Source organism: Trichomycterus rosablanca, chromosome 3, assembly GCF_030014385.1.
Source record: "Trichomycterus rosablanca isolate fTriRos1 chromosome 3, fTriRos1.hap1, whole genome shotgun sequence".
NCBI classification, from domain to species: Eukaryota; Metazoa; Chordata; class Actinopteri; order Siluriformes; family Trichomycteridae; genus Trichomycterus; species Trichomycterus rosablanca.
The window spans coordinates 26,352,069-26,365,158 of NC_085990.1; the positions used below are offsets into that span (position 1 = coordinate 26,352,069).

The following is a 13,090-nucleotide window of genomic DNA, read 5'->3' on the forward strand; positions in this document are numbered from 1 at the left end:
ATGAAATATCTCAGGTTCATCCTGTCTGCAATCAAATAAAAGTCAAAGTAAATGTAAGAAAGTCTGTGTCTTTTATTATTGCATTTTCCATGCTGTCCCAACTTTTTCTGATTTGGGGTTGTACATAATTGTAAGTCACTTTGGATAAAAGTGTATAATAATTGTACATAATTGTTAAGGTACATTGGCTTCAGAAAGTATTCAGACCCCTTTATTTTTTTATTATTTTGGGGATTTTATTTTGAATGGATGAAATTCACCTTCCATTTTACCGTCAATCTTCACTTGATCTTCCATAATTAAAATCCCACAATTAAAAAATTTTTACCTTTCACTTAATCTTTTCTAAAATTTTTAATGTTCTAAAGCTAGATTAGCTGAGCGATGGCTGCTATGAACCAGTAAAGCTTGGTAATAAATGTACTTTTTACAGAGATGAACTTTCCTTGGTGTAAACTCTTTATTTACAGTTGCAAGTCAAAGTGCAAGTTCCATTATCTGCCAAGGACACACTGCCCTCTCTGGAGTAATGGCCTTGTTCAGCAAATTAACAAGTTTTAAGGAATGCAGGCTATGCAAGAAAAGTGTCCAAGACCTTGAAAATATCAAGTGAACTTGGTTTTGAATTGTTTTTGTCACTTCAATAATAGCAGGTTATGTTTAATAATTATAAAAATTACCTGCAATTTATTTTTGAAAACTTTAATAGAACAACATATTTAATGGTCTTGGTTAATCAATTGTTGTGACAAGCTCAGGTTATTTATGACCCTACACCCATTTACGTCACAGTCGTTTATCTCCATTATAGCAGTTCATCCGTCCCTGTCTAACATACAGTGCCTCCTCCTCCTCATTCAGCCCAGAGCATTTTATCTCTGCCCATTTAGGCTACTTTAGTTTCCTGACCCTGTTTTCTGTATTTCAGCCTGTTTAGCCTTGTCCATTCAGCCTACATCAGTTTAGTATCTATTTAGCCTACAGCAGTTTTTTTTTCATTCCCAGTCTAGTTATTTCCAATTGTCCAGATATATCTCCTCACTACTGCAGATGTAGGGGTCTGCAGTAGTGAGGAGATATATCTAAAGAACTCACCTACCCTGAACGTAGAGGACCGTACCTAACACACTCTCCCTCAACACACGTGGATCAGTACTGCATATGGAGAGTCACACACAGATCTCCATAATTTGCTGTCTATGTGCATCTCAGGGGCCACTAGCCAACAGAGGCAGCAATTGCAGCAGCAATAAGGAATCCTTGTGGTTCACCCAGTCAAGTCTGACTTGGCGCCCAGCTAGCTGATAGCAGAGCTAAGATTTCGCCTGGGCTAGCATGTTTTACCACAGCGCCACCCAAGTGCCCTGCTTACAGAAGTTTATCCTTATCTGTGTACCCCGTGGCGTACTATCAATTTGAGCTTTACTGTTAAGTCTAAAGACATTGTTTATCTTGTACACCAACTTTGTAACAGTATACAGTAGTTTAGCAGTTTAGTCTGCTGTTTATACTGTCTATTCCCATTCTCAACTTACAAAAATGTTGTGTCCTTTTTTGCTTACAGCATTTTAGCTTAGGCTAAAGTGCAGCCATACAGATTCAAAGCTAATTATCTTACCTTAACATTACTATATCTTATCTCAACATTACAAAAATGTTTTAGGCACTCAGGTGGCGCAGCGGGATATTCCGCTAGCACACCAGCGGCGAAATTATAAACTCCTCGGTTCGAAACTTGGCAGTGCCTGTAGCAGGTATACATTTCTGCTAGGGCGGGATGACTGAACTATGTTGGTAGGGTCTTCAAACGCTGTGTAAGGACCCTGATTAGCAGATAGAGAGGCGCCTGTGCAGAAAAATGGTTCCCGTGTGGGTCGGAGGAGGTGTGAGCAGCAATACACCCACCTCGACTGCAATCAGGCATCCCCCAGCAGCGGAAGACAAACTGACTACGCGAAATTGGGAGAAAATGGGAGAAAATAAATAAATAAATAAAATAGGAAAAAAAAAAAATTCCCCTTTCATGTAGTAGTTGTAATGTTAAATGTAATGTTAAAATACTGTTAGGAATTTAATTGGATGTGTTCTCAAAAGTACAAAAGTTAGCCTTTTTATTATTAAATCTCTCAAGCACTTAGGAATATTCATTGCAATCAACTTATGTTTTGTTTTGGGATTTTTAAATCTAAGACCAAAGAAGGGCTTTTTTTGAAGGAATTTGTTTACTTAAATGTACTTTCTTTTTTACTTGAATAGTTTAGCCACCCTTCCTTTCCCTCTGCTCTGTTTTTCTGACTGAGCACATTGACATCATGGAAAATGAACTTGTTGTCAACACTAATGTTGGCTCTATGGTTTGACAGCTCTAGGATGCTTGTCCCCACATTTTCCTATTTGATAGTTTTTTGAGTGTTTAGTACGTATACACTCTTGTCTTAGCAAGAATATAATGCAGTTAAATACCCTCTTTTCCACCTTAGCTGGATTGGACATTGAGGGCATTTCTGAAGACCCCCCAGGTCCTCCCCAACTTGCTTCTGTTCGGGGGCCTCGGCAGATGCAGGAAGAACCTCTAGATGTGATTCTCAGCCCTGAACTGGACAAGATGGTGAATGATGGTAAGTGTTTTTTATCTTGTTTAAAATGGAAATCTTTGCATGCATCAGCAATAATGGATTGCAATAGATCTAGCAATATATTAATACAGCCAACAATACTCTTTTCACTGCTGTCCAGAAATCCCAAGCCCCAGCAATGCCATTCATTATTAAATTCTCCTGGGAAAATGAAGAAAAATACTTGGGCATCTGTAAACCCCTGAGTAAAGAAGATTATAGTTATTACCTTCCATTAAGCATCTGCCAAAAGGTCTAATGGTTGGCTTTACATCTCGGATGAAGCATGTTAGTCCTTGATTGCCCAAAAAGGAGGGAAAAGACATTGCACATGTAAAAAGAATGCATTTGTTTATGCATGTTCTGTCACAAACAAGGCAAGGCAAAAATAAGATGGAAAACAACAAAGTCAGATGAATTTTAGTAGCAGTTTAGACAGACAGATGCCTTAAAAGAAAACTTAATTTCCAAAATACCTAGTCAGCGCAACAGGTGGAATTTGTTGCATATATTGGTGAGGGCAGGGGAAGGTCTGCAGCTTTTTCGGGAGGAAGTACAGCAGGAGAATTTGTAATGGCTAGAACCATGGCAGCCCCATCTGTGTAAGGCACACCAGCACTTTACAGTGTCCTCAGAATTAGTATGCAAGTGTCAGTAAAAGTAAAAAGTTCAGTCACCTTTTAGTGTATTTTATTTTTATTTGCAAAACACGAGACTGAAAATCTCACAATTATTATGCTGGACAATACATAACAAACACAATGTCATCTATAAGTGAACATTTAACAATGCTTTATTAGACTTTTCAAACAAGTTATTAGAAAATATTTTACAAATCTACTATGTAATGTTCACGTATATTAGCCTGTTTGCTTATGTAGGATAATTTCATTTCATTTAAATTACAGATAAAATACAGGGAACTATTTAGTGCATCGGCACATTATTTCTGTATAACTTTTTACATTCTTTTGTATTATTTGCAGGATCTATTCTCAGCAAACTCCAGATTCCAGGTTTGTACTTGTCATTCTGACTCCACATTTACCAGCAGCTCATACACCGATCAGCCATAACATTAAAATCACCTCCTTGTTTTTACACTCACTGTCCATTTTATCAGCTCCACTTACCATATAGAAGCACTTTGTAGTTCTACAATTACTGACTGTAGTCCATCCGTTTCTCTACATACTTTTTTAGCCTGCTTTCACCCTGTTCTTCAATGGTCAGGACCCCCACAGGACCACCACAGAGTAGATATTATTTAAGTGGTGGATCATTCTCAGCACTGCAGTGACACTGACATGGTGGTGGTGTGTTATTAAAATCACCTCCTTGCACTGTCCATTTAGCGATCGTCTCTGACTTTACATCTACAAGGTGGACCATAGGAGTGTCTAATAGAGTGGACAGTGAGTGGACTCGGTATTTAAAAACTCCAGCAGCGCTGCTGTGTCTGATCCACTCATACCAGCACAACACACACTAACACACCACCACCATGTCAGTGTCACTGCAGTGCTGAGAATGATCCACCACTTAAATAATATCTACTCTGTGGTGGTCCTGTGGGAGTCCTGACCATTGAAGAACAGGGTGAAAGCAGGCTAAAAAAGTATGTAGAGAAACGGATGGACTACAGTCAGTAATTGTAGAGCTACAAAGTGCTTCTATATGCTAAGTGGAGCTGATAAAATGGACAGTGAGTGTACAAACAAGGAGGTGGTTTTAATGTTATGGCTGATCGGTATATATAGCCTATATAAATTCTGCTTATACAAAATGTGCTACACAGTGCTGTGTGTTAAAAATTGCACTTTCTCATGTAGAACTGGAGGGGAAAGAGGTGGAAGACTTATTTACAGCAGTGCTAAGCCCAACCACGTGTCAGTCACCACAAGTAGCACAGCTTCCCAACATTGTCCCCAATATGCCACTCATGCCAGTTTCACACCAGGGTCCAGGTAACTTTCAACTTGTGCATATAGAAATTGCTTTGCTTGAAGTTTCTGATTGTTCTTGATGTGAACTTACTTTTGCTTAGTTATTAAACTAGTGCATATTAAGTATAGTGATAGTATAGTGTATATGGGCACAAACGTTTCTAGCTGTAGGCAGTGATAATCACTAAACAGGAATAAGATGACTATGGCGATTTTTTTTTCCTTCCTGAATTTTCCTTCTTTAATCTAGTCATTTCCAGTTACCCAATGTAAATTCACTGCCACTTGCACAGCTCTCCAACACATGGCCACTTTGCAGCTGCTTTTTGTCACCTGCCAGTGTTGGGTTCCAACACAGAGCACATTGCATATGAAGAGCCATGCCTGGCTCGATGTTACACCCCCCAACCCCTAAATCACTCAGGCATCCACACTAGTTCTGGGGATTGCATATAGCAATGGCAGTGAAAAGAGACCCCGTCTGAACTTCCTACCCTCAAACACGGCCAGTTGTGTTTGTGTTGACGCCCAACAAGATTGGTTGCTTGGTTGAGATTTGAACTCTGACTGCTGCACCACCCAAGTGCTCAGCAATATTCATTAACAAAATAGAACTTTCTATACCACTAAATTAAATCTAGCACTGATAAAAAACATAAAAAACCCACAGAATAAACCAAAAAAAAATTACATTGTTCCATTCAGCAAGTCATGCTTATCCTCAACCACCCAAAGACTGTAAGCTGAGAGAGATTCTGTGGGACAGTTTAACTCCTAATGACCGGTTCATTCTCTGTTGCATTCTGATACAAGCTCTTCCTTGTAGCACTCCTTAGTTCCAGTGGACATGGCTTAAGCACTTTGGGGCTCTGTGCTGTTGGCAGCTGAAATAGTTTAAATAGTCTGAAAAGGATATAAGACTTCACAGCTACACTGCTTATTTCTGAGAACATGTTTATTCTGAATTCAATCACAGGAGCTAGTGGCATGTTCCCTCGTATGCCCATGATTAATGGTATGATGGGTCCTAATTCTACTCTTCCTTCAAATCCTCTGATGTCTGGAGCTGGTGTTGCAGGCACGTTTTCTCCCATTCACCGGATGCCTTTTCCTGAGAGTATAAGGTAAGGCTGAATTTGACAAATTGAAACTGCCAGCCTACACTTTAAAGCTTCAGTATATTTTATCAGTATATTGGGGTACAGCTTTCTGACACCGTACTGCACTAAAATGTGCCCTGCACAGGTCCTTGAGCAGCAAAGCAAACCCAAAATATCACGGAACCCCTTTCTTGTTCCACTGTAGGCACTGGTCTCTTTTTTATGCATTTTCTCCCCTTTTTCTCCCGATTTTTAGCCCGTCCAAATTTTACCCAATTGCGTTATGCTTCCTCTCTACTGGTGCTGACCCCTGCCCCTAATTGAGGAGAGCGAACTGACACACGTCCCCTCCGATACCTGAGCAGTAGCCAGGCTGAGATTCCTGTATTCAAAATCCCAGCCATCTGAGCGTCTGGTCTCTTTTTTTTTTTTTTTTTTTTTTTTAGCATAATTTTCTCTCACAGTTTCATCAAAAAAAATCTATCCAAAGGATGTTCTCACAAAAATACTAATCGATCCAGCCACTGCTTCTGAACCAAGGAGGGCCATACATAACACATACCCCCTCCTACACGTGTAGTACCCAGTCGTTTCCCCTGCACAAGACAGGTTCACACAGAGAAGTATCGCATTGCTCACACATTGCTCTTCATTATCTCTCTGTGCAGTAACCATCAGCCAGCAGTGGCTGCAATTGCAGCAGCAATGACGTATTCCTTCAGCTCGCCCACCCTCAGACATAGCCAATCATGTCTGTGCTGGGGTTTACCGCTGAACCACCAGGGTGCCCAGGTGGTCCATATTTTAATAAGTAGCTCAGCAGTTAAGATAATGGACTAGTAATCAGAAGGTTGTCGTTTTAAGCTCCACCACTGCCAAGTTGCCACTGTTGAGCCTTTGAGCAAATGCAAGGCTATCAATATTAACAGAGTTGTAACTTCAAGGTAAAGTGGCATTGCTGACAATAAAGCTACTCACTTGTTAAAAGTTATAAAAGCATTTAAATTGATCAGATTATTTTGTGTGGGGAAACTGGTGTTAAGCACAAGCCAAGTTGGTTAGTTACCTTTGTCTACCAGGGATGTCTCAAAACCATATCTGTTGCATAGTAAAGTTTTAAAAAGCACTGCTAGAAATTCACTGTTAATTACTAGTTAATTACAGAAATTCAGTTTTTAAGGCCTTACAGCTTGAGATGTGCATCTTTAGGGAGAAGTTTAGCCAGATTGGAGATAATATGGCTGGTCCCTGGGGTGCCTCTGGTCCTATTTCTGGTCCAGCCCCCTCAGCAGAGCCAGAAACAGATGCCATGTCTAATGCCCAAAAAAGTACACTGAAGTGGGAGAAGGAGGAAAGCCTTGGAGAGATGGCTACGGTGGCACCTGTACTCTACACCAATGTTAACTTTCCCAGCCTAAAAGAGGACTTTCCTGGTAAGTACAAATTCTTTAAAGAATGAAGCAGATCCAGGTTCATGTTTAGAGACTTATTGTTGCAGTTTTGCTCCACAGATTGGACAACTAGGGTAAAGCAAATTGCCAAACTGTGGAGGAAGGCTAGTTCTCAGGACAGAGCTCCATATGTGGTAAGACATGAATTAAGCATTGTTGTAAAAATGTTGATTTAATTGTGTCATGGAAAATGCTTTGAGGATTTGCACTTGTTTCTCTCTACCCTCCAGCAAAAGGCTCGGGATAACCGAGCAGCCCTTCGCATTAATAAGGTTCAGTTGTCTAATGACACTCTAAAGAGACAGCAACAGCAGCATGTTTCTGACCATTTTGACTCGAGCATCCCAAGCATGGACACTGAGCTTCTCTTCAAAGACCCACTCAGACAAAAGGAATCGGAGCATGAGCAGGAGTGGAAATTCAGACAGGTGATTGACAGCCCTGGGCTTTTTGTAGTTATGGTTGAATTTTTCATAGTCATAGAGAATCAGTCTGTGGCAGAGCAAAGGTTGGTTTTGCAAGCAGTGATCAAGCCTCTGGCTGTAAGCAGTTTGATCAGCTCCATCACCCTAACCTTAATTGATTTCACTGCTTCTTGATTTGTGGTGTGACTAACAATTTCATTAAATCATCACATGGCTAGGACAAGGGGGTGGCACAGGAATGTGGAGCAAAGTAAATGGCATAGTCAATGGAATTAAGACACCAGTCATTTGGAAAGTCATTTGTTTCTAAGCAAGTAACCACTTGCTTGGTTAACACGTGAAAGCCTGCCTAGGAAAGAACATGCTTTCAGGTCAAAATGGTGCAAAATATTTAAAAGAATTACCTTAACTATGCATGATGGGTCATTTTTGTAAAGCATATTATTATTTAAATGCATGGTTAAGTGGTTATTTCTTTATTTACATTTGGAATTGCCATACGGTCTACTAATTCTTAATTTGCATTTAGAAGGGAGAATTAAATCTGATGTTGGGACCCGGACAGGAAAAGGTCCCAAAAAGCAAAGCCATAAAATCAACAAATAAAGGCGTCCTTTTTGGACATTCCAACCAGGCATCTATAGCTGCAGGATGTGGAAAAAAATCTCTGGTAAGATCCCAAGGCGAGGCACAGTTCTGGCATTCTTCTGCCAAAAATCAATTAAGACAAATTTACAAGAAGCAGGAAAGGGTTTAGTAGGTTGGAGTTATAGATGAAAATGATTTTTATTTTGGTAAATGTTTCCCTGGACTGGTAACTGCCTTAAAAATTCATTCAAAGTCATCACACTTTTATGTACTTTTTAACATTTCCCCTGCATGGCTTAACAATTCAAATGATCTAAGAAGTGAGGGTAGCTATCATAACATTAAATCATCTATAAACTAAAATTCAGTGCCCTCTAATGACTTCATAAACTGAAGATTTTTTCTTCCCTTCTGGTTTCCATGGCAGCAAATGAGACAAAAGAGCAAACAGCAGGCAAAGATTGAAGCAACACAGAAGCTTGAACAAGTTAAAAATGAACAGCAACAACTTCAGCAGCAGCAACAGCAACAACAGTTCAGTGGCCAGTCAGTTGAAGACACCCCTAACGGTGAGAGTGAAAGCCCCTTGACATTACGGCCCACCAATGGAGATAACACACCCCCTCAACAGCCCATCAAGGATACCTTCGTGAGGCCCCAACTTCCTGGAACACCAAACCCAACCTCATCTTCAGACGATGTATTTTTGCGCCCCCAGCTTCCACCCCCATCGGCAGTAGCAAAACCCCTTACCCAGGACACACAGTATTCACAAGGGTCATCCTCTCAGCCTCAGTCCCCTCAGATGTTTTCACCTGGTTCGTCTGGTTCACGCCCATCATCTCCTTGGGATCCGTATGCTAAAATGGCCGGTACTCCTCGACCCCAGCCATGTGGATCAAGTACTCCTCGCAGAGGCTCGATGTCCGACATGCAGGTGCGGGGCGGGCCATCCCCTGCACATGAGCCCTTTGGCTCGCCTACATCTGCAAATGTTGACATGTATTCAAAACCGCCAGACACACCCAGGCCATCAGACCCATTTGTGAAACCTCTTGGACCTCCCAGGGCTGGACCTTTGGCAGAGCAGCAGCAACTTCATCATCAACAACAGATTAGACATATGTTGCCTAGTACTACATCAGGGGACAATTTTACAAGGCTGAATATTAGACCAGACCACTACCAGCAAATGCCTCCCCGTGTGGGTTTTTCAGACACTTACTCAAGGCCACTACTAACCCCTAATGAATCTGGCTCTGCGGCACTATTTAAAACTCCTATGCCTCCCTCACAAGACATGTTTAATACAGCTCAGCCAGGCATGAGACGTGCATCATGTGAAGGTTTCTCTCAGGGTCAGCAAAATGATCCTTATTTACATCAGCCTCTCACTCCTCATCCGTCAATGGGAGATGTCCTTAGCAATGAGGGCAGAATTAAGTGTCAGGGTTCAGGAGGTCATTTTGCACAGCCTATGCCTATGGCCAGGCATCCCCAAAGGAATGCATATGTGCAAGCACCATCTACGCCAAGACCAGATTACTCCCAGCAAATGGATGAGTCTTATGCTCACCCTCTTGGCACTCCTCAATCTCATGATCCCTATGCTCATCCCCCTGGGACCCCAAGACCACATACAGACACATTTTTAGTGCCTTCATCAACACCTCAACCTGCTTCTACAGATCCATTTTCTCATTCACAATCTAGCTTTAGGCAATCTCCTGCTCACAGTATGGATCCATATGCCCAAATGCCAGGTACACCAAGACCAGCAACAGGAGAAAGGTACCCTAAATCTCCAGGTAGCCAGAGAAATACAGATGCTTACATGCAAGCTGCTGCAACACCTCGGCCAGCCAAAATAGACCCATATAGCCAGGCACCCGGAACACCTAGACCCGTTTTTAATGACCCATATGCTCAGCCTCCAGGAACCCCAAGGCCAGATCAATTTAGCAATCAGCCTCAAAACAGGATGCATGATTCATTTGCTCATCCAGCTGGTCCAGGTTTTCAAACTCCAAAGAACCTTGGCATTCCAGATGAAAATGCATCCTTGCCCCAGCCAAATCCTAATCAAACACCTGTTCATGACCCTTTTGAGCAAGCCCCTTTGACCCCATGTCCACAGTCAGATGAAAGAATGGCTCCTCCAAATACAAGCAACTCTTCTGTTATTCAGGATGCAATGCAGTCACCACTGCTGGATACAGAGGACAAGCTTAACAAGGTATGGTCCTACGATCAAGCCATTTACTTTTTGGTTACTTGACGTTTCTTTAATTTTTTTCCTTTACATTTTCTTTCTTCAGCATCAGAAATTACGGCAGCTAATCTTAAAACAGCAGCAGCACAAGCGTGCAATTCGACAGGAGAAGGGACTTCAGGAGGCTTCTATTAATTCAGCACCTGGGACTCCTTTGCACTGGTCTCAAGAAGATTCTGGACCACAAAATGATGTATTCGGCCGCCCGCCACCACCATATCCTGGAACTGTGAGACCTCCACTAATGCAGGGAGGACAAAGATGTCCTGGAATTTTTCTTGAGCAACGGCCGCCATGCCCTAATGAGACCCAGTGTCCTCGACCTCCGTTTTCTAGAGATATGAACAATATGGTTATGCGACCACAAGGGGCAAGGTGAGGTGTAATGCTTTTAAGTGTTCAAAATGCAGTTGTACAACCTTAGATGTCAAGAAGTCCTGTTTACTCATTTTGTTTTCTAGAGCTCTAAAATTTTGTTTTCTTTTTCCAGATTTGGGTTCATACCTGGATCAACAGGTCAGGAGGCATATCTCAGGCCTCCAAACCAGATTCAAGCGGGACCACTGGTTGAAAATTTTCCTCCACAGATGAGAAGGTCTCTGTCAGTCGATCTTTCTAGATCGATGGGAGGCAAACCTCAAATGGGCCTTCCACAACACTTCCCTCCACGTGGCCTTCCAGTGCAGCAGCACAATATAATGGGCCAGTCTTTTATTGAGCTTCGTCACAGGGCTCCAGAGAATAGAGTCAGACTACCATTTATGCCACCCAACATCTCTGACCATACTAATCATTCCCAAAGGCCCCCCAACACTTTAATGGGAGGACACAATATGGCATTTGTTGGAAACCAAAGTTTGCGGCCACTGACTCCAATCATAGGTCAACCTCAGCAAGGAACTGTTAATCACCTACAGTTGTCAGCAAGCATGGAAAACCTGCATCAGCAAACAAACCTGACAGATAACACTGCTCCAGTATCACATTTAGGAAATGGTTTGGTACTTAATTCTACACAACCTGAGCTTCTGAATGCAACACTCTCTGGTCCAGCAGAGGAGATCCCATTGCCTTGTGGTGATGGTATCGAGGAGAAGTTGGATGCAGATGACTCTGCAGTAAAAGACCTGGAGGATGTGGAGGTTAAGGATTTGGTTGATGAAGATTTGGAGAACTTGAACCTTGATCCAGAAGATGGCAAGGTTTTAGATCTAGACACACATTACCTTCACCTTGATGATTTCATTGAATCTGGAAATTTTGACCTTATTGCTTATGCAGATCCTGAGCTAAATCTTGAGGACAAGAAGGATATGTTTAATGAGGAGCTTGATCTAAGTGACCCTATAGAGGATGGCAGTGAAGAGACCTCTGAATTGTCTAAGAATAAACATGACAGTGGTAAAGGTGAATCCCATCAACCAGTAAGTGATCTGAAGGATGTAGAAGCTTCTGGCTCACAAACGGACTACCTGTCAGAAGAATCTTGTGGTAGTCTGCTGACTGCAAGCCCCATTAAAACAGAGGTCAAACCGGGTTCAGTCATCAGTCAGGGTCATTCGGTTTGTGAAGGTTCAATGAATGACACCAGGCCGCTGAGTAGTACAGATAGTCAAGCAGATGTGTCCAGCCTCATGGAGCCATCAGGTGCCTCTTCTGGCTCTGCTCCAGTACTCGCTAACCTTTTGACCAAAGAGAATCTTGAAGGCTCTCAGGTTGGCTCTGTTGTTTCCACTCACAAAGGTGATCTTGCCCAGCCTAATGGCACAGAACCTAATTCAAACATGGGAATGATAATGATGCAAGGGCAAGGTAGAAGCCCTGGGATTAACCCTTTAATGACAGCAGGGCACAGAATGGATGCATCACTGGGAAACTCGAGTATAATGTCTGTAAGCAACCATCAGTTACCAGTCCAAGGCTTTGAATCCTCCCCTGGAAAGCAAGTGGATATAAATCAACCCATGATAGGTGGCCAGCAACCTGTTTCACACACCCATCCTTCTCCAGGCCAGCAGGTGATGTTCCCACAGGGCTCCATTGGGCAGCAGGGACATAACATACAACAATGCCAACAAAACAGGCCTCTGCTGTTAGATGAGCAGCCCCTCCTTCTACAAGAACTGCTGGATAAGGAGAGGGAGGAGCAGCAACAGCAAAGACAGATGCAGGCCATGATTCAGCAACGTTCAAATGACCCATTTTTCCCTAATATTGGTAAGTGGTTTTGTATTATTGTTTGAATGTCCACTTACCACATAGAAGCACTTTGTAGTTCTACAATGACTGTAGTTCATCTATTTCTCTACATACTTTTTTAACCTGCTTTCCCACTGTTCTTCAATGGTCAGGACCACCACAGAGCAGGTATTATTTAGGTGGTCAATCATTCTCAGCACTGCAGTGACAATGACATGGTGGTGGTGTGTTAGTGTGTGTTGTGCTGGTATGAGTGGATCAGACACAGCACCGCTGCTGGAGGTTTTACATATCGTGTCCACTCACTGTCCACTCTATTAGACACTCCTACCTTGTTGGTCCACCTTGTAGATGTAAAGTCAGAGACGATCGCTCATCTATTGCTGCTGTTTGAGTTGGTCATCTTCTAGACCTTCATCAGTGGTTACAAGACGCTGCCCACGGGACGCTGTTGGCTAAATGTTTTTGGTTGGTGGACTGTTCTCAGTCCAGCA

At 42.3% G+C, this 13,090-nt stretch overlaps 1 protein-coding gene across 7 annotated transcripts in view; it reads left to right on the forward strand.

The window, feature by feature from the left end:
- The window catches only part of kmt2ca (lysine (K)-specific methyltransferase 2Ca), a 249,644-nt gene that overhangs the window by 201,036 nt on the left and 35,518 nt on the right, over positions 1–13,090 (forward strand). For 6 of the 7 annotated variants that reach the window (XM_062991111.1, XM_062991113.1, XM_062991114.1 and 3 more), the window contains 11 exons: positions 2,481–2,618; positions 3,602–3,631; positions 4,448–4,582; positions 5,538–5,685; positions 6,871–7,094; positions 7,173–7,246; positions 7,343–7,540; positions 8,067–8,207; positions 8,553–10,361; positions 10,444–10,772; positions 10,888–12,614. In XM_062991111.1, coding sequence (XP_062847181.1) covers positions 2,481–2,618; positions 3,602–3,631; positions 4,448–4,582; positions 5,538–5,685; positions 6,871–7,094; positions 7,173–7,246; positions 7,343–7,540; positions 8,067–8,207; positions 8,553–10,361; positions 10,444–10,772; positions 10,888–12,614 — 4,953 coding nt within the window. The remainder of the gene's footprint in view (positions 1–2,480; positions 2,619–3,601; positions 3,632–4,447; positions 4,583–5,537; positions 5,686–6,870; positions 7,095–7,172; positions 7,247–7,342; positions 7,541–8,066; positions 8,208–8,552; positions 10,362–10,443; positions 10,773–10,887; positions 12,615–13,090) is intronic. The other variant, XM_062991116.1, reaches the window with a different exon arrangement.